General features: G+C 35.7%; 1 protein-coding gene across 2 annotated transcripts in view; it reads left to right on the top strand.

Moving 5' to 3' along the window:
* LOC144979909 (uncharacterized) overlaps window positions 1-21,978 on the top strand; it is a 36,224-nt gene extending 14,246 nt beyond the window's left edge. Inside the window, exons 2-5 of one of the 2 annotated variants that reach the window (XM_078927186.1) lie at window positions 306-466; window positions 3,401-3,520; window positions 7,936-8,092; window positions 13,775-21,978. In XM_078927186.1, the coding sequence (XP_078783312.1) occupies window positions 306-466; window positions 3,401-3,520; window positions 7,936-8,092; window positions 13,775-13,785 (449 nt within the window). In that variant the 3' untranslated portion in view covers window positions 13,786-21,978. Of the gene's footprint in view, window positions 1-305; window positions 467-3,400; window positions 3,521-7,935; window positions 8,631-13,774 lie in introns of those variants that run through there. The other variant, XM_078927176.1, reaches the window with a different exon arrangement.
* The last annotated feature ends 3,619 nt before the right edge of the window (window positions 21,979-25,597 follow it).

Genomic DNA, 25,597 nt, shown 5'->3' with positions numbered 1-25,597 from the left:
TAATATTATATTATATATATTATTATTATATATATATATATATATATATTATATATATATATATTATATATATATATATATATATATATATATATATATATATATATTATATATATATATATATATATATATATATATATATATTATATATATATAAATATATATATATATATATATATATATATTTTATATAATATATATATATATATATATATATTATATATTATATATGTTTGAATTTATAAGTAAATGCATATTTATATATATATATATATATATATATATATATATATTTCTTTCATCAGCAAATGGATCTTTTCATTCAAAGAATAAGAGTCAGATTGATGATGAGCTTCTTCCTGATCTTGATGATAGCGTTCTTCAAACTGCCAGGATAAGGAAGAATCAGGTTTCAAAATGCATATTAGAAGCCCAAAATATTGTCTCTAACTCAGTGAAATATTACGTAAGTACGACATATTCTAAGTTAAATGAATCTTTTCAAAGACCTATTTATATAATTAACTTTAGCCTTTAGATCAATATTCAAACTAGAACTAGCATTCTCTCAATAGCCAATATATGTTTGCATTTGCAGTGACATAATTCAGGCCTGTACACTGGGTGGGGATCCTGACCTCCCATAGCGGGCAGGGAGCTACATGGGTGTCTTCTATCCCCTTATCTGTTTTCCCACATGCTTTCTGTCTTTGTCTCGGAATGAGATTACTTGGTTTTGTCCTGGCCCTGGTTGGAGTCCTGGCTGGGAGGGAAACGGTCAAATGCATAGTTATTGTTTTGGGAGATGATATTTTTTTCCTTGTAAATCATCTCTCTGTTATGTATTATTATTTTTATTTTGAATGTATAATGTAAGCATATGAGTGTATTCCTCTTTGTTGGATTTTGTGCTTGTGTCCGGATGAGACTTGTAGGTGATTTCAAACTAAGTACATTGATGGTATGCTCTTGGAATCTACATCTGATCCCTATTCGTTCTCAGTTCCCCTTTGTCTTATTTTTTCTTGGGTGCTTTAATTGTAATTCTAGAACTTTTTACTATCCCATTTTCTTCCTTTTACTGGCGCTGATATAACTTAAATATGTTGCAGGCGCCGTAAAACCCTTAAAAACAAAAAACAAAACAGGCCTGTACATTCTCAGACAATTGTCTGAAATCCGACAACCAAATATTTTTTTACCATAGGGAGCATCATAGAAAAAATAAAATTTAAAATAGGTTCTGACAAACAATTTTCAACATCACTATTTTAGTCCAGTAGATTTAAGATAAATAAAAATACAGCGCAACCCCTGGATAACGACATTGCGCAGGACCAGAAAATTGCGGGTGGTTGGATGGGAGCATCACCCTTGAATCATATACCTATGATGTTCGCATGGGTGTACGATCCGATAGTGATGTCGTTTCTTCTTCTCTTTACTAGCCTATCCTGCTTCTTTGGTTTGTGATTGTATTTTTGACAGGGGATATTTTTTTTCCTGTAAATCCTCTGCCTGTTTGTTCTTGGTTATTTATAATTTAGCTTGATATCTTTAGGTTATGATTTTGATTGACATTTGTACTATTTTTGTTAGATTGCTTGTTTTTTTGTTTCAGCGGTCTCTCATATAACCTCAATTGTGTTGGAAGAGACCTAAAGCAACAAACAAACAAAAACAAACAAAACCAGAAAATTGTCTCGTTATTCCGGGGCTTTCAAGCTGGCTGGAAAATGAGGTGTGGAGAGACCCATGATAATAACAATGCGATGCATGGACCAGTGCCTGTGATAAGACATCCTGATCACGTTAGAATTAGTACATTTTTCCTGTTGATAAAGGGTTTACCAGTTCAGCTTTCACTCTCCGATGTGTATTGTCATTATTCTGATCGTAAACAGTCCTTTGTCGTTTATTGGATTTGGGACCGGCATGAGTCTAGTTACTTTATTAAATGACATTCAATAAAACAACGGAAGACATTTCAATACTTGGATCTCTCTTGATTAATCAGCGATCGTGAACAGTAATGACACTGTTAATAGTGCCACTCTCACCTGAAACTGCAGAGAGTCGGGTTGAATGTTGTGTTGTGATGAGGTTACTGGGCCGGTTTGCAACTACACAAATGTGGCAACGAATTTGCTGCCTGGTGAGGGGGGGGGGGGAGAAGAAAAGTTATTGATAGATGTCTATATACTCCCTTAAAAATTTTGTGATAGTCAGTTTTTCTGCATTTATCATATAACTTATCAACCTAAAAAATTATTCTTATGCACTTGGATGCATATTTGGTAGGTGCAACATTTTAAGTACCAAAAGTGCTTTAGAGCTGCTTGTATCTCGGAAAGGAAAAATCTCAAAATCAGCCTATATTTTTCCTCATTTTCAGTTTTAGATTCACATATTTCTATTTGAACCAACTAAAATATGGACAACCTGGGTTTTCTTGTGCTTTGAAAACTTTCTACATTACTCAGCTTTAATTAAATAAAAACAAAAATTAGTGTTTATAGACATATAGTTTTTACAAAAGGGTCTCCCTATCCCTTAAAATGCATCAATCAAGCAAAATTATGAATTTTAGTACTTGAGCTTAATTTTGTCATTGGTTTGAGGATTATCTTGTACATGTTATAAGTTTTTTGAAATGATAAAAGAATATGTCAAATTTAGGTCATTGTAAGGTCAAGAAAAGGGTAAAATAGCAGTATTTGTCCATACTTATGCATTTTGATTATCAGAATCATTTAATTTTTTTCTGGAAAAAGACACCACAAAGTAGTCATTTAATTTTTCTTAAAACATTTTTAGAGTACTCAACAATAAAATAAATCAGCATTAATACATCTAGTTCAATAAGTTTTCAGTCAAGTGTCTCTGAAGTTATCCCTTCCCCTAAGTTAAATATGACTCGTTGCCAAATAAGGATGTGAAAAATCTCAGTATATTGGACGGCACAGCACAAAATTTAGCATGAAGTTTTGTCCCAGTGTGTTAGAAAATTGAAAAAACATTGCCATTGTGTCTTTGTGGGAAAATGGCTCTCACAATATTTATGATTTGGAGATTTGTCTGTAATCCAAACAATGTGCTGGGAATGGAGGTGCTCGGATTATGGAGACGTGCCTTTAACTCACTCAACCCTCCTAACACCGACTATATCCGTAGTTTACCCGGGTTACTTTTACCCCATGCCCATTTATTACATTTTTCTGAGACAAATTATAGGCGTAGTATCAAAGCTAATTTTTAAAGTTTTTGCATGTTAATGGTAGTTAGAAAATAATATCTATGTATATGCTCAGTTTTAATACATTTTTTCCAATTTTGAAAAGTAGCAAAAATCTCTAGGATTGGGTGAGTTATTCGTATATATGATTTATTACCATTTCAGAGTCATGTAACAGTTGAAAGTGAGCCTTTGGAGTATGGATGCTCATTGGAAAGTCTTGACATCAATAAATATGGACCTATTGATTTTTCCAATGCTCAGAATTTATCTACTTTCAGCAAGGTATGGATAATGAAAATAATGATGTTGAACGTGTTGATTATCAATAAATCCTCTTTTGGTATGAATTTGGAAATGGTAACTTTAATGCCTCCAAATATCCACCATCACAATAATTTGTTCTCTTTTGAACATGAAATTTTATATTGTTTTGAATTCAGTCAATTAGCATCATTTTCTATGCAAGTTGTATTAAAGTTATACACGAATTGAATAAATAAGAGATGATGGGGGTTTTGTTTCACTGTCAGCTATGTTTTGATTTTTAGATGTTTCCTATTAGAAGAAAAGAATTAGATTTCACTGTACCTATCCAGATGTCAAGATATTCCCAGGGTTCCCACAAGATCTGGAAATGGTCAGGAATTTATTCAGGTCTTTTTCAACACTACCACCACCACACCATCATCACTTCCACCACTACTGCAACCACATCGTCATACTCATAATAATAATGATAATAATAATAATAATAATAATAATAATAATAATAATAATAATAATAATAATAATAATAATAATAATAATAATAATAATAATAATAATAATAATAATAATAATAATAATAATAATAATAATAATAAGGGACTCTTATAGAGCACAGTTATCCTCAACCATGCGGCTTTTGGTGCTTTACATCAACACAAAATAATATTAAAAATAATATTAAAGAAAATACGTGACATCAAAAAAGATATATTTTCTTTTCAAGAATTTCTTGAACATAGAGAATGATTTGGACTCCTGGATGCTCTGTGGAATGGTATTCCATACAGACGGACCAAATATCATCATCGTCTTCATCATTATCATCATCATCACTACCACCATATCTCCATCATCATAACAACTGCAAACACTACCACATCGTCATCAACTTCGCTACCACCATTACTACAACTACAATTACCACCACCACTACCACATCATCATTACTACTGCCATTACCACAACTGCTCCACCTCATCATCATCACTACCACCACTATTACTATTACAACCTCTGCCACCACATCATCATCATAATTCTTTCACCACATCAGCTAAGCACCTTAATAACATTTTACATTTTACTGCTTAGAAATAATATATAACTCCTACTCAATCTCTTATCTACAATCTTTTATTCTTCTTCTTCTAGGTTCCATGCCTGGTCCAGGCTTCGGATACTGCATGAATTATCTCTCTCCATTCCTCCCTGTCTCTTGCCTTTTCAAACAGCTCTTGGATTGTTAGGCTGGTGAAGCCCTTCAGTTGGTCTATGAGTGTTTTTCTTTGTCTCCCCCGGGCGCGTTTACCAGGTATTTTTCCACAACTTGCCAGGTATTCATTCTTATCTTTCCTTACTATGTGTCCGAAAAAGGATAGTTGTCGATCCACTATTAAGGGCATTAGTTTCCTTTGTTGGTATGTTTGTTTTAGCACTTCTTCGTTCGTTTTGTGTGCAGTATACGATATTCTCTGCATCCTTCTCAAGCACCACATTTCAAAAGCTTCAATGTTCTTTTGTGTTTCTGCATTTGTAGTCCAGCTTTCGCATCCGTATAACAAGATTGGCCACACGTAGCACTTCAAGACTCGGAATCTAATCCCGAACGACATCTGTTTGTTTTTCAAAATGTTTCCCAGGTCCATGAAGGCCTGTTTGGCTTGAGTTATTCTTGCTCGTATGTCTCGGTTACATCTTCCATCTGTTGTCACTATTGAACCTAGGTATTTAAAACTTTCTACGTTGGTAAGTTGCTCGCCGTGAATCGTTATATTGCAGGTGTTGTTGTTTTCAGGGTTTTTCTGTATTACCATGCATTCCGTTTTGGTGATATTCACTTCCATTCCCTTGGCTTCACTATCTACTACCACTTTGTCAACAATCTTTTGAAGTTGGATTTCTGATGTTGCAATGAGTACCGTATCGTCTGCGTATCTTATATTATTTATGTTGTGACCTCCCACTTTTATTCCCTCCATATTATTTATGCCCCTCATGATTGTTTCTTGGTATAGATTAAACAGATCTGGTGAGGCAACACACCTTGACGGACTCCTTTCTTAATAGGAATGGAATTTCCTGTAGAGTTTCCGATTTTGATAGATGCCTGCTGGGTGTAGTATAATGTTTGCATGAGTCTGAGGTCTTTCTCATCAGCGCCAATGGAGTGCAGTTGTTTTAGTATTTCTTCGTGGCGTACTCTATCAAAAGCTTTTTTGTAGTCGACAAAACAGAGGTATAGTGGGGTCTGAACCTGTATAGCTCTTTCACTTAAAACACGGAGGAGGTATATTGCGTTCCTTGTCCCTCTGTCAGGTTGGAATCCATATTGTTCTTCTGCGATTTCGGGGTTAATCTTATTCCTTAGCCTGTTGATAATTATACGCAACAGTATTTTGTTGATGTGGCTTATTAAACTTATAGTTCTAAAATTTTCGCATCTGACTGCACCTGCTTTCTTTGGTATTGCTATGAAAATAGAGTTACAGAGATCTTCTGGAATTTTCCCAGTATTGTATATATTGTTGAATAATATGTGAAGTTCATCAATTGCTAGATCTCCTAGGCTTTTTAATACCTCTACAGATATTTCATCAGGGCCTGTTGCTTTACCATCCCTCATTCGTTCCATGGCATGTTCAATTTCACTTTTGGTGATGTTTGGTCCGCTTAATGGTTCTTTGAATTTCAGTGGTGGTTCATTTCTATTTGGATCATTGTACAGTTCGCCTATGTATTCTACCCATCGGCTTTCTATATGTTGTTCTTCAAATAGCAGTTCCCCTTGTTTGTTTTGGATACAACTTCCTGCTGCTTTGCTTTTCCTTTTCCCTGATAGTTCTTTTATTCTTTGGTGAGCTTGTTGGGGGTTGGGTTTGTATTCTCTTTCGATTTCGCAGCATTTCCAGTCTAGATAGTTCTCGTGTGCCTCGATGCATTTGGATTTAATGTGGTTGTTCAATGTTTGGTATTCTGCAGACCCTCTGTTGCATTTTCGTCTTTCTTCAAATAGGTTTAGAATTTCATTTGTCATCCATTCCTTTTTGCTGTTTATTTGAGCTATTGGTAAATGCTTTTCTGCAGTTGCTTTGACACACTTTTGGAATATATCAAATTGTTTTTCACATTTTTCATTATCAGGTTCACTTTGGCTTTGTATCATGAGTGCATTTTCAAATTCTTCTCTCATTTTTGTTTGTATGCCATTGTCTTTGCATAACCTGTAATCCCTCTTTATTCTACCAGCTGTTCTCTGAATAGCTTTAAACTTTATCCTTATTGTACAAACAACTGGGACATGGTCACTGTCTACATCGGCGCCTGGGTAGGTTTTGCAATTTAATATGCCATTTCTGAATCTTGATGATACTGCTATAAAGTCTATCTGGTTCCTTGCTCTGTCCCTGGTGATTGCCATGTCCAGGTTCTTCTTGGGTGTTGTTGAAACCAGGTGTTTGAAATCATTAATTTATTTGTTCTACACCAATCTGCCCAGATGTTTCCTCGTTCATTTCTGTCTCCGAGTACAATCTTTTACTTTAACTTTAATAACAAATGATAAATATTTCTATGAATAAGCTGATTGCACAAATTAATTTAATTAATCCTCAGATGAAATATTTACACAATCGCAATAACACAATTTTTATGTTTTATCCTTCTCTACTTTTTATTATAATATATAGCCTTTACCAGTTTTTGAAGTATAGTCATAATCATTTGATTATTTATTTATATTGAAAAAGAATTTTATTATGAGTATAATCGACATACAGTCACCATGATATATCCACTTGTTGTTCCATTGTACTTTTAATATTCTTTGCCAGTTTTTATTTGATTTATTTACATTTGATATTTCTGTTATATATTACCGAATTGTGTTGTGATACAGAATTATATTTCCATACAAGGATCAATTATATATAAGTATATCTTATCATAATCTTATCCCATTTTAATCCTTTGAAAAATTTTATAGTCTTTTGTGGAGTTTATTGGTCATGGTATGGGTCTGGAGCATTTATATAGGACAATATCTACCAAATGTGCTCAAATCACTTTACAGTGGGTCCCTAGCCAACTGCAACACTTAATGTGTGGGGCCAGACATGACGCCTGTAAGGCAATATTACATTTTTTTCGACAAGGACAGCTCTCTTAATGCCAGTCTACTAACTTAACATCTAAGTAAGGAGAGAATGTGAATAAAAAGCCTTTTCCAATGACTCAATTATGCACCACTCAGAGTGGGACTCGAACTCATGACCTTCCAATCCAAAGGTGAGTGTCATACCACAAGATCACATAGCCGCACATCTATCAATCAATCTCTCTCTCTCTTTTTATATTTAACTGTTGTGACCTTTTTTCTTCACCGTAAGTTATCATTAGTTTTTAGTTAAGATGAAATGATATTTTTTTTTCAGGAATTATCATCCTGCTTGAATGAAATGAATGATTTGAAAGAATCTTCTCAACCCAAGTCTGATATAAATAGGAAAGTTCAGCAAGGGAGATTTTCAAGAATTAAATCAAGCCATTTGATTCCTGGTTCCCATATAATTGGAATCAGTTCAAACAGAGGTCAGGAAAATAAAGAACTCTCTCATTAACTAACGCTAAGATATAATTTCAGTTTTGAAATTTTATGTAAATAAAAATAAAGGATCAAATTTTGTTTTTTTTTAATGACAAAAAGGTTTTTTTTCATTAGCTTGGTACACTGGTCTTGGCGTTGTTTGATTTTCCTAACCTCTCATGGGGTGTGGACTCCCACATAGCATGTCCAAGGGCTGGCTCTCTCTCTCAGTAATTGACACAGGCAGCTCCGAAAAAGGTGGTCACAGCATGCAGTAACTGCCCAATATGCATTTCCTCAGTGAGAAGACAGTGTCTATAAGGACTGAGAAATATTGGATGGCTCAGATAAACTATCCCCTTTTTGGCAGTTTTGTGTGTCTATTCTATTTAAGCATACCTGCCAACCCATCCGTTTTTGGCAGAATCATTCCTATTTTTACACTTCCTTTTTGTACTATTCCGCCATTGTCTCTAAAATTCCGATTTTCAAAAATGATGATAATGGTAAGAATTTAAAAAAAAAAAGGGGGGGGGGGGGGGGGGGAAATTCCTATTTTTTGTCTCAAATGCCTATTTTCAGGAGTTCTGATTCCACTTTTGGAATGTGAAGGGTTGGCAGGTCTGTTTAAGCAACATTACTGCAATTTTTTCATAAGCTTTCAACAATTATGTCTTATTTAAATGGACATGGCAAAAATAGGTACATATTTTGCGTTTTAATAAATGTGTGCCTCTCGTCGGCTTTCTCCACTTCCTGGATGAGACTATCTAGCTCTCTTTCTTCTATATCCCTATCACAGCCGTTTACTGCTTTCACTTTAGTTCGACAGGTAAATTTTGCCGGATGCTAGTTCATAACAGATGACGAGTCACGGCCTGTGCCGAAAGGGCGACTGAGCAACTTTTCCTATTTTGACGACTTTTTTCTCAAGTTCAAAGTGGTGTAGTAAAGATGCTATTAGATGTTGCAATAAGATATTTTAGAGTCATGGCTAGTGATTTACATACTTTTATTTGATATAATTTTAGTAGATCATTTGGGATTAGATTTTATAGGAAATAACCATAAAAATGGGTCCGAAATTTTAATTACTTCAAACGATATAATCAAACATTACATAGTTATCTGAGTTTATACAAATAAATGAGAAATACTGCAATAATCATCAATATTCACAGAGTAAAAATATATAATAAAAGTCGTTTTGTAATGAAGCATTGTTGAGATATCCGCTCACCTGTACAGCCATATCCTTTTTGACAGCAATTTAAAAAATGCGTAATCACCGAATTGTAGGGGTTTGTTGATCAAATGATCAAAACGAACTGGTTTTAGTAATGGCAATTGACAATTCTTAGGAAAAGATATATAATATGCATTCCTTTGACGTTTGTATAGGTCTAAACTATAATAATAATAATAATAATAATAATGATCATTTTCATGAAAATAATATAGTGGCTATCACCTAAACGCCTGCTAATTTTGGTAAACGCAATAATTTCTCTTTAAAATATCGTTCTAAATGCCCGTTTAAAAAAAAAAATTGGAATTCGCCTTTATATGTCCACTCTGACAGAAAGGAAATTAAAAAAAAAGAAAGAAAAAAAGAATAAAGAATTTTACTGAATCATTTGCGACCGAAGAATTGACTCATCACCTGTTTCCGAGAGTTTTATTTAACTTCCCAACGCCCCAAATTACTATCAATTCATTCAATATAATTTACTCCTCCCCACTCCACGCTCTCCTGCAATTTCCTTCCATGTCCCTCAAACTGCTTTCTTTCCATGAGCGTCCAATCAGCCTTTTACAATTGCCCATTTCCAATTGGCTGCTGAAAAAGGACATTTCTAATTTCAATTATCCACCAGTCGGTCATCAGCAAAGTCAAGAAAGCTCCTCCTACTCAAATCACACATACCCACGAATATGATAGGCCTTGTAGACCAGTCACTGGTCATTGGTGTTGCACAACCATCCGCCAGCTTTGATCACATCGCTTTTGATGATGTCACTCAATATCTATCTTCTCTCAAACCCGTTGACTGTACCACGAGTCAACATAAAAGAATATCGCGATGAGGTGCGAATCGTGAAGATGGAATGACGTAGCTGTGTTAAAGTTATAGGTTCAAAGTTCAATTGTCAGAGAGAACTGATGAAAGATTAAACTGAGGTGGTAACATGAAAATTGTTTCGTGGTAAAACGTTGCATAAATTAGTTTTATGTACACCAACACACACACACCAAAACACACACACATACTCTCTCTCTCTCTCTCTCTCTCTCTCTCTCTCTCTCTCTCTCTCTCTCTCTCTCTCTCTCTCTCTCTCCAGTGCTGCGACAAAAAAAGGACGCCTACCAGATAGCTAATACTATTTAAAATGGAAATTTGTTGAAAATGGTCTGCTTATTGATCAACCGAAGCATCGTGGATAACAGAAATGATCATTGTGAATCAGTTGAAACACGTGATATCGATGTAATACTAATACTAGTAATAATCATAAAATATCAGTGTATTTATCTTACTCTTGATCACCACTGTAATAATAATAATAGTAAAAAATAAATAATATCCATTTTTTGACAATAAAAAATCGTGATAAATGCATTGAAAAAGATGGGGGGGGGGGGGGGGGGGGGGGGAGGATTAATGATCAGATAATCAAAGTGAACTGTTATTTTAAAATAAATTGACAATCATAGGTAAAGATACGTTATAAGTATTCCTTTGAACTTTGTATAGACGTCTAGATCTTAACACATTTTATATATTAATACTTTTCATTAACATACGTAAAACCTCACGATTATTGTAAGGAACAGCTGATTGTTACATTTCACAGAAACAGCTTCTAATTAACCAACGTTCTGTTTTCTATTTTTCACTGGTGGAACTTCACTTGCTAATTCTGGAGCAGTTTGCATGAAATGTTTTTTGACCACATATCTCATTTGAGCCCTTTCACAGCTTATTCGGCAGAGTCCATTTGCAATGCTTGTTTTCAGTATGACCATTCATCTGAGTAAAGAAAAAAATCATTAGTTATTATTGATATTGACGATGATGATGATAATAATAATAATAATAATTGTAATTATAAGAGATATAATAATATTATTGATTGTTAGTAATAATACGATAGTGATCGCCTAGATGCCTGCTAATAATAATAATAATAATAACGTAATAATTTTCCTTTAAAATATAGTTCTAAATGCCCGTTATTCAAAATGGAATCCGCCTATATACCCACTCTGAAATATTTTTAGCAAAAATAAGATAGAGAAAGAAGTTTACTGTAGCATTTGCGGCCCAAAAAAAAGGGTTTATCACCGGTCTGTGAGAGTCTTATTTGACACCTAGACAACGCCCCAAATTACGTTCAATTCATTTCAAATTTACTCCATCTCCCCAGCAAATTCATCCCATGACCTCCAAACTGATTTCAGTCCATGAAGTGCCAATCAGATGTTTACAATTACCCATTTCCAATTGGCTGCTGAAAAAGGACAATTATAATTTCAATCGTCCACCAGTCGGTCATCGGCAAAGTCAAATAAGCCCCTCCCACTCAAATCACATATCCCCTCGAAACTTCAGCCTTGTAGCGCAGTCCACCGGGCTTTTGATGTTACACAATCATCCGCCACCTTTGATCACATCGCTTTTTGATGTTATAATGTATCTATCTACCCTCTTTTCTCACGCCCGTTGACTGTATCGACGGGCGATGTAGAAGAATATCGAGGGAAGGTGCGAATCGTGAAGACGGAATGGCAAATTGGTGTGAAAGTTATAGGTTTAAAGTTCAATTTTCACAGAGAAATCATGAGAACTTGACTGAACAAGCAATAAAAATCGTTCCATGCTAAAAATGTGCATACATGAGTTTTACACACACACATACGCTCCCCCCCCCCCCGCCCTCTCTCTCTCTCTCTCTGAGTGTGTGTGTGTACTACTACTGCTACTACTACTACTACTACTACTTCTACTACTACTATTACTACTACTACTACTACTACTACTACTACTACTACTACTATGATTACTACTATAACTGCGCTATCATCATCATCATCATCATCGTCATCGTGATCATAATCGTGATCATCATCATCATCATCATCATCACCATAAAGCAACAACAATAACGTTATCATCACAATTGGATTCGTGTTCTTATGTCTCAGGAGTTTGCCTGAATACGGGACTATTTTGTAAGCCAACAAAGAATTAGACAAGATGTGTTTACACATTCATTGTGCAAAAACCGGTCATTACAAATCATTGAAATAAATACTATATTAAAAGTAGATTATTACTCTTATATTTACTACCATGTGTTAGGATAACAAAACTCAGATAACATCAATTTGAATTTTTTAAACAATTAAAAATATTTTTTAGGTTAATTTTAAATAGAAAAATATACATTTTTCAAGAGAGAATAAAGTATACTCACCATTTCTTGATATCAATGAAAATAATTGCGTCTTAAAGATGAAAATGTGGCCGTTATATCCATATAAAATAGAAAAATATGGAAGAAGTGTATGGTCAGCAATTGCAGTGTAAAAATGTTGATTTTACGAAATCTGTCCTATAGCCTGACTGACAATGAAATCCAAGCGGTGCATTCTACCTGCTGGGATAAATATAGGCCAGTTTTCACGTTCTGGACATCTGTTATGACGTAACCACACAGTGGTCTCCCCGTCATCGACGGTGGGTCGTTCCCATTGGGGGTGAGGCGGTAGTAAACTAAAGTGAAAGATTTCTAGTGTAATAAACGGCTGTGCTATAGACAGTTTGTATTTTCTGTTTTGATATCCTCCACCTTTCTTTGTTTACTGAGTTTGGTGTTTGTTGGTGTTGGTTGAAGGCATCTTGAGCTTCTTTTCTAGCTTCAACAATCAGTGGGTGATTAGAGGTGACCTTTTCGTGACTTTTGATCTCCTCGGCACGAGCTTCTCTGCTGTGTCCCGGTTTGCTTTTATGAGTTTCTCATATCGTTCCGTTGGATCTTCTTCTCCTGTACAAAGTCCTGTGAATCTATTCCTCACCTCTATAGTATACTGGTTCTGTATAGTTGAATCTTTTAGAGAGGACCAGTCATACTTCACTTTTGATGGTGTTGATTTGCTTTTTCAAAGACTCGAGCGAATTGTGGCATATACGAGATGGTGATCTCCTACTAGGCTGCTGATGCTACTGAATGCTTCTTCCACTTTCTATTCACTAGGATGTAGTCAATCTGTGTTTTTCTACCATTCATGTCTGACATGTATGTCTATAGCTCGCCTTTCTTCTTTCTCCTCAGCGTGTTTGTGATAACCAGGTTACTTTCGTTGGCATGTTCTAGGAGAAAAGAGCCGTTGCTATTGGTGCTTTCATGGTACGTGAATGGTGCATCCTTTTCACCAATATGAGCATTGAAATCACCACACTCAATTAGGACGTTGTGCTTGGGAATCTTATTGCAGGTTTCTGAGAGTTTGTTATAATGGGTCTCGCAGTCTACACTTCCCTCAACTGGCGCGTAGTTTGATATCACTGTTGTGTTAGGATTTCCATTAAAAGTAGCTACCATTATCCGCATGTTGACAGAGCTGACTTCAGCTAGAGATTTCTCTGTTTGTTTGTTCACTAAATTTCCTACTCCTCCTACAGCTGCACCTTGAGTGTTTCGCCAGGCGCTGGTAGTGATAAGAGTGCAGTTCTCCAACCTCCAGTATTTGACCATATCGTCTTCCTTGGTGTGAACAATCTTGTGATCTGATATTGCAAGTAGGTACTCAATACTGATTTTTTGTTTCATGCAAACGCCAAAACAAACAATATACCCCCAAAGAACTTTTTATTCTGAGCATTTTGGTACCAAATTTATTGAAATAAGATGATTATGAAGCATTTTGTGAAGATTTGAAATTTGGAAAATTTCGATCAAATTCCCACATGGCTGTAGTAGCGAGTTCGGAGACCCACCAAACCCAATCAAATACCCGCATCATTCTGAAAATTGCTAAATCAACAGACACCAATACATAGATAACGCTCAATTTTTTAAATTGAATATCCAAAAATGCAAACAGTGAAAATTTTTTGGTCAAAAATGGCCCGTGGGCTCTTTTCGGACAATTTCGAGAAATGGCGAAAACGAACAAAATTCATGCACATTCAAAACCTCAACACTCATCGCCAAATGGTCCGATTTAAGAAAGTTATATATGAAATAAAAGAAGAATTCAAGGAGAATACAAAGCAAAAATGACCTAATAGATATAAATCAGCACTGAAAATATACAACCAATGAAACAAACCCATACCCGTGAAAAACGCAAAAAGCCAAAAATTTGGAGCAAATATAAAACAAAGCAAATCAGCAGCTAGCTGCTAAAAACATCAAAATAACACAAAATAACCAGTACTAAACCAATTAATACACAACAAAGAAGTCAATTATTAAGTTAAACAGTGGAAGAGATCATGGAACATGAAGCAATATATTATGAAAATAGCGACATTTCGAGAGAACCCGCAAACATAAAACAGTATCTCGACGCTAAAAGCATAAACAGGTTGTAGAGATCGTGATATTGTACTAAAGATGGGAAATTTGAATGTACGGATCAAAGTATTATGGAAGTGGAAGCAGCTAAATAGAGAAACAAAATCTCAAAGCTTCCAAAATGTAAATAGTACAAAGAATGAAAATCAAGGATCATACAAGAATAACCATTAAACGTATCAAATGAAATGACGGCATAGCATTTATAAATTATAATTATAAAGTGTTGGTGTTTTCAGCAGGGTTATCAAGAGTTTGTTTGAGTGATGATACCATAAAGGCAAGTGTACCCAATTTAACTGATCTGTTGTTAAGTACCACTTTCTGGAAACGAACTTCATTTGAAATAGCTTCTCTAATCTTGGAAGCGGACAAGCCTTGAGATTTTAATTTTGAGACAAGCAAGTCAACATCACTTGAAATGCGACATGGCCCACCATTCACTTTCACTGCCTCTTCTACTTTTAAAGTCTTGCTCAGCTGAGACATATTTCTCTGGATCTTCTTATCCTGGTTCTTAGCAAACTGCTGTCTGATCTCTGTTGATTTTTCTAAAGTCAGGCCCAAGTTTTCGAGCAATAGCAAGGACTTTGGAACGCTCCCTAAAAGACTTTTTGTTCAAAAATTGCAGTGTCTTATTACGTTTAAAACTGTGGACAGCAGAGCGACTATGCAATGATGCATTTCTGCGCTTTGACATATCGTAATCATAATCTCCAAAGGAGCTTTCCCCAATGAGATTTATCAATGGACAATGACTAATCTCTCTTGACGTTATCACATCCATAGATTCAAATTTTCCACCATCAAGGAAATCACCCAGCTGTCTCTTTGTCACAGCCGCACATTCAATGCAAACAGCTTTCACAGTAAGATTTATCAGTCTTATTTTCTGTCCCACAGCTTCCCACAAAATCATGCACAGCATTCCATGTCTTAGACTCAATGGCAAAATCACCAGAAAATACAGTTTTGGTAGTGGGATCTCACAATAACTCAGGGTTGTCAATGGCAGAGAGAAAAGAATTGTACATAAGCTTTACATACACATGAAAATCATAATATTTAACATTGCTGTTAACAAGTTTCCAGTAAGGTCCACTGACTTTCAAAAACAAAAAATCTAATTCTGAAACAAACCTCTCCCCAATCAAACGACCCCAAAGTTTCATGGCTGCAGCACGATCAGACATAACACTCGTCACTTTACTTATCAATTCATGACGAATCTCATCTAAAGTAGAGTATGAAAATGCCTCATAACAAATGGCGAGGTCTTTTAAAACACCCAAAGAAATTTCTAATAAACTGACAGCATTCTCAGATGCAATAGGAAGAAAACCCAAGTACAACGTATCCCCTAAATCGGTTGACAATTGGTGACTGACAACTTTTTTATGGTCACGAGAAGTACCATCACAATGCATTGTTACATTATTAGATTTAAGAACACTCTCAGCAGCATGAATATTACTAATAACATAACCCTCATCAAGCATTTTTAAACAAGTGTACATACATGGCAAAGGGCCGACAAAGTTATGATGAAAAATATTATTAGCAACAATGGTAAAAACATTACCAACATTGGCAGCTGCAACGCCTGCATATGTTATGAGGGATATCACAGCAACCCTTACATCATCGGTATAGGCATTTTTGTCGCCTCACTTTAAACAAACATCCCAACCCTCCACTTTCTCCCCTAATTTAAGTTTTGTTATCTCTAACTCTGAAGTTAGGTCATCAGCCTCCTTCCTCATGTCCCGCATCTTTTTCTTGTTGTCTTTGATGACCAATTGAGCATTATCACGATCAGTTAATAAACATGATAGTTCACTTTCTAAATGACGATTCTTCCGTCGTGATTGAACCAGACCCCGCTTTAATTTAGCAAGACGCTTCACACTCTTTGACCTGAAAATAATCCGTTGATTTTCCAGTGAATGGTGACGAGAGGAAAGTTGGTCTTGTAAAATATCGAGCAATGAAGACTTTTCCTCCTGAAGAGAAGTAATTACTGATAGTAGGTCACCTCTCTCAGCAAGAAGTGACTGGCACTTATCACAATGCTTTGTGATATATTTGGGAGAGGGAGGGGGGTGCGTAGGTTTGGGAGAGGGAGGGAGTTGCGTGGGTCTGGGAAAAAGGGGGGGATTTGCCAGTCCGAAGTCAGATGTTAGGTAGTCCATGACGCGGTTTTTATCTTTGTCTTTATTAAGCGACAGATACTTGCTATAAATAGTCTTTACAGCATAGGGAAGTTTTTTCTCAACACAGCCGGTCAATCTGGTGATCCACTGAAAAATCAATTTTGCAGGTAATCCTTGGGAGACCCGAAAAAGTTCCAAATCCACGATCACCTGATTTGAAATCACCACAGAGGGTACAAGTTCAGTGTCAGGGGGTGAAGCAATCGTTGCCTTACTAATTCCGATAGCTGATAGTGCCTCAGAAATGAAATTAATGTCCACATCGGCGTTTAGGAAGGCAATAGCGGACGACTCGTCATCAAAACGTAGAAACTGCTTCGCAGTCCTGCGTACAAGATTCAAGAGGTGTGTTGGGCTCGTTGTCAGTCCATCTACAAGTGGATTAATCTTGATCAACCAGTCATTCACCTGGAAAAGAGATAAAAGAACATATCAGTCTTAATTGATAATTACACATCACACTAAAAATCCAAAACAATGGAAAGGCAAGTCAACAAAGAGTACAGGAATACCTCTCTATTCCCTGCAAAAACATTGAAAGTATGCCTACAATAAAAAATGTTTGAACCGCCAAAATGGAAAGACAATCAAAGCTGCACAAAAAAATCCTGTTCATACACTATACATAAACGAAAATGATTATCAGGTCCCTCGACTGCAACTGGTTTTTACAGTATCTGCAACATATAAGGAATAAAGGAAATGTATAAAAACAGTATACCTACTCCATCCCAAACCAGTGATTAACCCTTTCATGGCTAGACTGGATATTGGGTCAAATTTGATTCGATCCTGTAGTTTTCACCTATAAATTAGTCCCTGTGATGCGACTCGAGCGCTATGATAAAAGTAGATTTGATTTTGGTTCGGTTAGAATCTAACGTAGCCGTGAAAGGGTTAACTTGACTTGCTATAGAAAGTGGGCACCAGCCATTCTATCAAAGAGGGGGGGGGGGGGTAGTGATACAATACCTACACTAATACACCAGTGTGGTCAGAAAGTATGTTTCATAATATAGAAACTGGGCATTGAATCTCCATCGATTAATCAGTGTAAGCTGTCAGTAAAAATGCCTGTTGATCTGGCGATATGAAATTCAAAATAAAAATTGCATTGATAACATACCACGGTCCAGGGCTTGGAACTTTCTTGCTGCAAGTAATCAAGCTGGACAAGAAGTCTGTTGTTCAGATGTATGTCACTCCTCAAAGAGTTCGGTCTTCCTTTACCACAGTGAAGGAAATGAGACTGCAAGTTGTCATAGACATCATCAACTGGGGGGGGGGGGGGGGGGGGAGAGGTGGAAAAGGTAACAGATATTAACTGTGAGCAGCAAACATGATGATCATAAATAGGCATGATTATACAGACTTGTTCTAGGCAAAAGGCAAAACAGACTTATATGAGTAGACCCTCACAGCGAGCAAAATATGGAGCAGTCCATTCCACAGTATTAGCCTAAGAGTTCAGTCTGAAAAATACTATTGACAAGATCTGACCTGTGCTTGAAAATCAACACAGACGGGAGTCAAAACTTAAACAAATGAACAAATGCCAAGCAAAAAAGCAGCAAGAAGAAAGGGAAAGCATTACTAAATACAACATTGTTATTGAAATAACCTGCACCAACCCCCCTTTACTTTTCTCAACTTGAATGGTCCATCACGCCAAGATGGCGCTTGACTCTGATGAGACGAACCGACACACCATAGCCTTTATAAAAGCTCGCTAGCATGCTAATAAAAAATGAAAATACTAAGAAGCCCAACGATAGCATTAAGTTGATATCTTAGCTTATTAATTAAATCAAAATTCCACCCAGTAGATCAACAACATGAATTAGAGCGATCTGTAAAGTTTACTGGTCATACTCATTTGACTCCTTCTTACGTAGCCAAACACCCAACTTCGATAGGTCGTGCTAATAAGTGGAATATGATAATCAAAACGTCAAGAATCTAATAAACAATGCTATTCTACTAATTTCGTGCTATTAAACTTACCAATCAATCTTCTGTGATCCATCATTGAGACACGGGATTAGTAAAAGGCGATCAAAACTCCACTGACATCGTTGCCAACCGACGCAGCCGCCATTGTATTCATCGAGTGAAATATCCGTCGCCTTTTTCGGTATCGCCGTTTGACATCGAAGTGTTTCGAAGCGCTTCGCTTGGATCGATGATATGCGATCGCCGTGAATTTAACATATTAAAGAGAAAAATGGACGGGCTTCCATTCTATATATTTTTCAACAAAATATATTAACGATTTACTCAAAATATCGCGGTCCCAAATGTTTACCTCAAGTTTTGTACACTTCACAACAAAGATAGCACTACTAAAAATATATCAGGAAACACGTTGTCCTTTGTGCTTTAAAATGGTATCGAATACACAGAGATCGGCCCCATACGATGCGAGCGATCGCATTTTGAAACTCTTGTAGTTCGAGTTCGTGAAAAATACAGATGGTTTGAGAGCGCGAAAATCGTTTGGTGGGTCTTTTCAACGCCGCAAAACCTTAACCTATACTAAATTTAATTTCTACATCAAACTTTTGGTATCATTAAAAAGACCAAGAGCTCTTCTTTCTAAACATATGAAAAACATGCCCTTTTTGTCTGTTCGTTTTTATCAGGGGCTGTCTAATTCCATTGTATTTTGCTGTCACCCACCCGCAAACTGCCGATTTGAGTCAGTATTGAGTACCTATTGCAAGACTAGAGAGATTGAGTTCGTTGAAGATATTGGCGAGTTCTTTTCTTTTGTACTCTTCCTTTAAAGTTCTTGTGTTGAGAGTTCCAACTTGCTTGTATCTTAAATAAATAAAAACTATTCATATCATATGTAATCATCTAAAATGCATTGAATTGTTATTGCACTGTCTTGGTTTTTAACAGCCTGGCGCAGATAGAGAAGAAAATGAAGAATCGCTCTTCGTGCAAACTAGTGACCTCTTTCCAAACAAGATGTTATTTTCTTCTGAAATTCTGTCCAAATTTGAAATGGTTTTGTTTGGTTTTTCATCAACTTTTGTCAAATGGATTTTCCCAAAGTGATAATCCAGTGGATTGCAGTCCTGTTCTGGTAATTGATGATGCAGAAACTCGTGGCAAATCCTAAAGTTCGGTCTTGAACAAAAAATGAAATCAATATTAGGATAAATATTAAGTTTTTTTGCAAGCAGGAAACAAGTCTTTCTGTAAATGCTCTGTAAAATTAAGCAGTCACTTTCGATTTGTCAGGATCAACGAAAAAGGTATCTGCAAACCTTTAATGGGGACGCAACATGATATCATGAATTTCTGTAGGAGTAAGGATGCACTGCTTATGTAGTTCAGGCTATTCAGAAGAATCTTTCTTTTTGAAACAATGCTCATGACTCATAGTGGTTCTTTTTAGTGCACAAGAGTACCACTACCACTTCAAGTGATTGTAATCAACCAAAGTGATTGTGATAAACCAAACTGTGAAATAAATTATGCAAGAAACCACTTTTAAAATCACTAAATTTGGCGTTGTGTTTTGGATTGTTGTGTCAAGTAATTAACATTTACTCATTTTAAATTTTTAAATTTAATTTTGACAATATGATTTTAAATATTTGTTGTTTTTTGGGGTTTTTTGGCGTTTTTTTGCCATGAGAATTTCAACGTAGGTAAGATAGTAAAGAAAATGGAGACCTCCAAACAGGGGACAGTTTTTCTGAGTCACCTGGTATGTACACAAGTTAACCCAAGCCCATTACAACTTGCCAATGTGAGTGCAGCCAGTTTATGGGCTGTAAAAGAGTAAACCCAAAGAGGAACCCTGTTCTCATAATAGATACAACATTATATGATTTTCATGGCATTGCTTGCCTTTAGCAGCCTCTACCTGGTGAAGTACGAGTTGTGCAATATAAATAATTCTCATTATTATAATTTTCATAATTATAGTAGGCTATCATTATTATTAACGCTAAATGTAACATTCTGTGTTAAATGTTTGTGATATTCTCAAAGATTCATTATTTTGTCTTTGAGAAATAATTCTGTAATCCTACCTAACAATACATTAAACTAATATGTCTGTAACTTCTAGGTTTGTTTCTATTGTCCTTGATAAATGACTGCAACGTTCACAAAATTACAATCTAGAATTTTAATTAGTGATAGAAATGTGTTATATAAGATAGAGAGGAGATGGGCTATTTATGTTGGAATAAACGAGGAAAAGGATCACCTAGACCAAAGCATTTGGTTACACCTAGTGTTACTAGATGTCAATAGCTTTATTATCCGAAACAGAATCACCATCAACTGGGATATAAGTATAAGCTCATTTATAAAAACAATACTAGATATTATTGCTGTTGTGCTTCTGTTATTTCTACTACTACTATTATTATAATTATTATTATTAAGCTCCCATAGTGGGCAGGGAGGTACTTGCTGTGTCTTCTATCCCTTCTTATCTGTTTTCCAATTGCTTTCTGTCTTTGTCTTGGAGTGAGATTGCTTGGTTTTGTCCTGACCTTGGCTGAGAGGGAAACAGTCGAATGTATAGTTATTGTTTTGAGAGATGATATTTTTTTCCTCTGTTATGTACTGTTACTCTTTTCATTTTTTAAATATGATTTGTAAACATTTGAGTGTGTTCCTCTTAGTGGGGCTTTTGTGCTTGTGTCTGGATGAGACTTTTAGGTGATCTCAAACTAAGTACTTTGGTAGTGTGCTCTTGGAATGTACACCTGTTTCCTATTTGAACCAATTCCCCTTTGTCTTACCTTTTCTTGGGTGCTTTAATTGTAATTCTAGAACTTATTACTATTCCGTTTTCTTCCTTTTTACTGGCGCTGATATGATACATAAGTATTGCGAGCGCCGTAAAACCCTTAAAAACATAAACATATTATTCTAAGTATTGGTGATATTACCGTTGTATTTTTGGGGTTTTTTTTGTGTTGTTATTAATGGTATCATTTTATTTTTTGGTTCATTTACCTTTTTTTAAAACTCACTTTCATTTATGTTGTCATCAAATTGTATGAATTATTGGCGAAAGCCTAATATTAAATAAACTTTACATATGGAAATCTCGAACAAAATGGAGGTTTGTTGATAATTTTTTTTTATCTTTTGTTTGCATTGGACAGAAACAAAAGCTGCCCTTGCTCTCTATGTGGCCTTAACTGTATTAGTATAGCTCTAATACTATTACTAATACAGTTAAGTCCACATCAGTAATGTGTTAAGCATGTGTGTGTGGATTAAATGTGAGTGAGTTTGATTGAAAAAGATCGCATTTCTAATTATTTACAAAAATTTTATAATTTATACATTAAATATATGGGTCGCTTAACGTCGGTCCAGATTTATACAAGCTTCTGGCTTAATTTAGTGAGTTCTTGATAATGATAACGAAGGCCGCTTGTTAAGCAGTCTGAGACTGACCTGAAACATTTGATAAAACAATAAGAGAGAGGAGAAAGAACGAAAATCTACAGTGCAACTCCTAGATAACGACATCATTTTCTGGTATTGGGCAATGTCGTTATCTAGGAGTCGACATTGCCCAATACCAGAAAATGATGTCGTTATCTACATTAAGCCAATCATTGGTAGGAGTAATTGGACCCAGATTGTCCCAGTCGCACAAGTGCGCAGAGCTTCAACCGTTTACGTGGTTGGGAAGGCTTAGGCCGTTGCATTTGCATCCTGCCTGGTGACCGGTGCAGGCACAGGCTGGGCTCTGAGAAAAGCCGCGTATTAACACCTGGTGTTGTAAGACTGATTTTTGGGATGGCTGTTTGAGACTTTGCCGGGTGGCCGAATATCTTTCCACTGTGTGGTTTGTATATGGGTGGCAGAGATCCGATTTAAGGTCTGGCAGACTATATGGAAAAAACGGGATAATAAGGGTGTGGGTAGTGGGAGCCAATCGCTGTGCTACTGCTTGAAGCTTGTTCGCAATAATTTTTGCAGATGGGGCCAGAAGTCAGAACATTTGGGGCTTCATCAAAAGGTCGTTTTGTAACAACATTCTCCACAAAAATGCATAAATAAGTCATTTGAAAAACAAATGACAAAACTCGTTTTAATCAGTAGGGCATCTTATTGGCCAGAAAAGGTTTATTATTATTATCATTATTAAATGACATTTGTTGAGCGCTTTCCATGAACCAAACATCTCAAAGCACTTAATGGCTAAGAGGACGAGATGACGTTGGTCGCTTGCCTATTACTATTAGGGTAATTTTTTATTTGTGCTTGCAAAACATTTAGGTCATATCAGCGCCAGTAAAAAGGAAAAAAATTGGATAGTAAAACATTCTAGATGTACAATTAAAAGGACGAGGAAAAGACAAAGGGGAATGGTACAAATAGGGAACAGACAGATTCCAAGAGCACACTATATCAGTGTACGTAGTTTGAGATCACCTCAATGTATCACCCAGACACCAGCACTAGATCCAACTAAGAGGACACTCCAATGTTTACAAATCACATGTTAAAAATTTTAAAAATATCAGTACCCACACAACACAAGATGTTTACCAGGAAAAAATATCATCTCCAAAACTATAACTATATATTCGACTGTTTCCCTCTCAGCCAAGGACTCTGACCAGGGTCAGGACAAAACCAAAGCAATCTCATTCTAAGACATAGACAGAAAGCAATTGAAAAACAGATATAGGGATATAGACCACACAGCAAATACCTCCCTGCCCACTATGGGAGGTCGGAACCATAGATAACACAGGACTAGATAGGACAACAGGGGGGAAAACGTCATCAAAAGTGGCTTGTGAGAGGTCGAGCGCCGCCATTTTATGCAACCAGGGACGCTGTACGATTTAATCTCTGTTTTAATGACTTTGATTGAGCTTGTTTAACCTTTATTTGTGGACGGAAAATAGAAAAAAAAGGTCAGGTTTATGATAAACTAAATTAGACATGTTAAAGTTAAACTACACTTTTACTTGTACATCTTAGGCTTGGCTCCATTGATCGGGTTTATAATAATTTTTTTTTTTTTTTTTTTAATATCCTACAAGTTAAATGTTGCTGTTTACCAGGGACCCCTTGTAAAGCACTTTGAGCACATTAGTGGATATTGCGTTATATGAATCTCACTTTTTTAAACTTTTTTTTTTTTTTTGGGTTTATATTAATAACAATTAACTTAACAATGGTAGCAATAGAAATCAAGCATACATCGACAAATAGACAAAAGAGAGAGGTACTTGTTTACTTGGATCTATCTATCTGTCTATCTAAGCCCCTCCCATGCTGATTATTTATGACATGCATCCAATTAAATTTACCATCCCTGGACCGACAACCGGTTCATGCAATTCTTTGATTTTACACACTGCCATTAATCGACTCGATGCATATTAATGAGTGGGACTGTCTCTTTGAATCTGCTGTTCGGACTTGCTTTTTCATTTCACACGTAACTGTTTTATGACACAATGGTGTTACATATTAAAAGGAATGGATTAAAGGTGAGGAGAACGTGGAAATTTTTATAACGCATTTTAATAAATTAACCCCAACCGTTGTCAGTGTGAATAAATAACTGGCGATAGGCATTGATGGAAACTGTAAAACTACTACTACTACTTCTACAACTATCCAATGCATTCGACAGGGGAGAGTGGGTACCTTGATAAATAATAATAATGATACTCATAATAATAATAATAATAAAAGAACTTTATATTGTTCAAAGAAATGGATATTCATTTTGGTTCATATTGATGCCAATATAAAATGATGATGATCATCATCGTGGCAGTGACATATAATTCAAGAATGTCATTATAAAGCGGACACGTTACAAAAGATATGTATTATATGAAACTTAAATGTCGTTCCATGTGGAATAACTGAAGCATTGTGAAGCGCATTGAGTATGGTGAAAATATGAAAATTCTCAATATAGATTATGCAATATTTATTCCTTTATAATTTTTGAGAGACATGTTCAAAACTGAAAACACACGACCATTCACTGAAATTGTGTTTATATTTGTAAATAAAATAAAAAACAAAAACAATTTTAAAAAATACTCCCAAATCGGAAAACTTGGATGTATATTTTCATTGTTATAAGAAATATTCTACAATTACAATTAAAGAACGCAAGAAAGAGTTAAGACAAAATTGGTTCAAATAGGGAACAAATTAATGTAGATTCCATGGGCACACTATCAATGTGATTCGGGCACAGGCTCTCCGTTAATAAAGGAAACAATAAACAATGAAAAGTAAAAATAAATCCGAATGAATGGCTAGTACCTTTTCTATCCCCCCCCCCCCCACACACATATTCTTTTCAAGCATTTTAATCCCACCCCTGACAAATTCCCTCTCTCTATACACTCTTCAATCAACCAATTAAAATTGACCATAATTTCTATGCCCCTCCCAATTAGCTGATAGAATGACAAATCGTATTGTCCAGCAATTGGCGTAACAACGGTAGGTAAAATAAGCTCCTCCTACTCTGATTCTTGATGAATTTTGTGGAGACGATTAACATTTCTTTTTGATGTTACATAACTATCAACTGACATTCCACATATTAATGAGAAGACACAAAGAGTGAAACTCACCTCTTTGAACTTGCTGATCAGTCTCTCTAACTGATGATGAGACATACCTAGTATTAGTACAGTGGAAACCATTTATAACAGGCTCGGCTATAACAGGGAT

Source organism: Berghia stephanieae, chromosome 1, assembly GCF_034508935.2.
Source record: "Berghia stephanieae isolate SIO BIC M18660-M18661 chromosome 1, UCSD_Bste_1.3, whole genome shotgun sequence".
NCBI lineage: Eukaryota > Metazoa > Mollusca > Gastropoda > Nudibranchia > Aeolidiidae > Berghia > Berghia stephanieae.
Note: the sequence above shows the minus strand (reverse complement) of the source record. Positions and strands in the feature narration are given on the sequence as shown.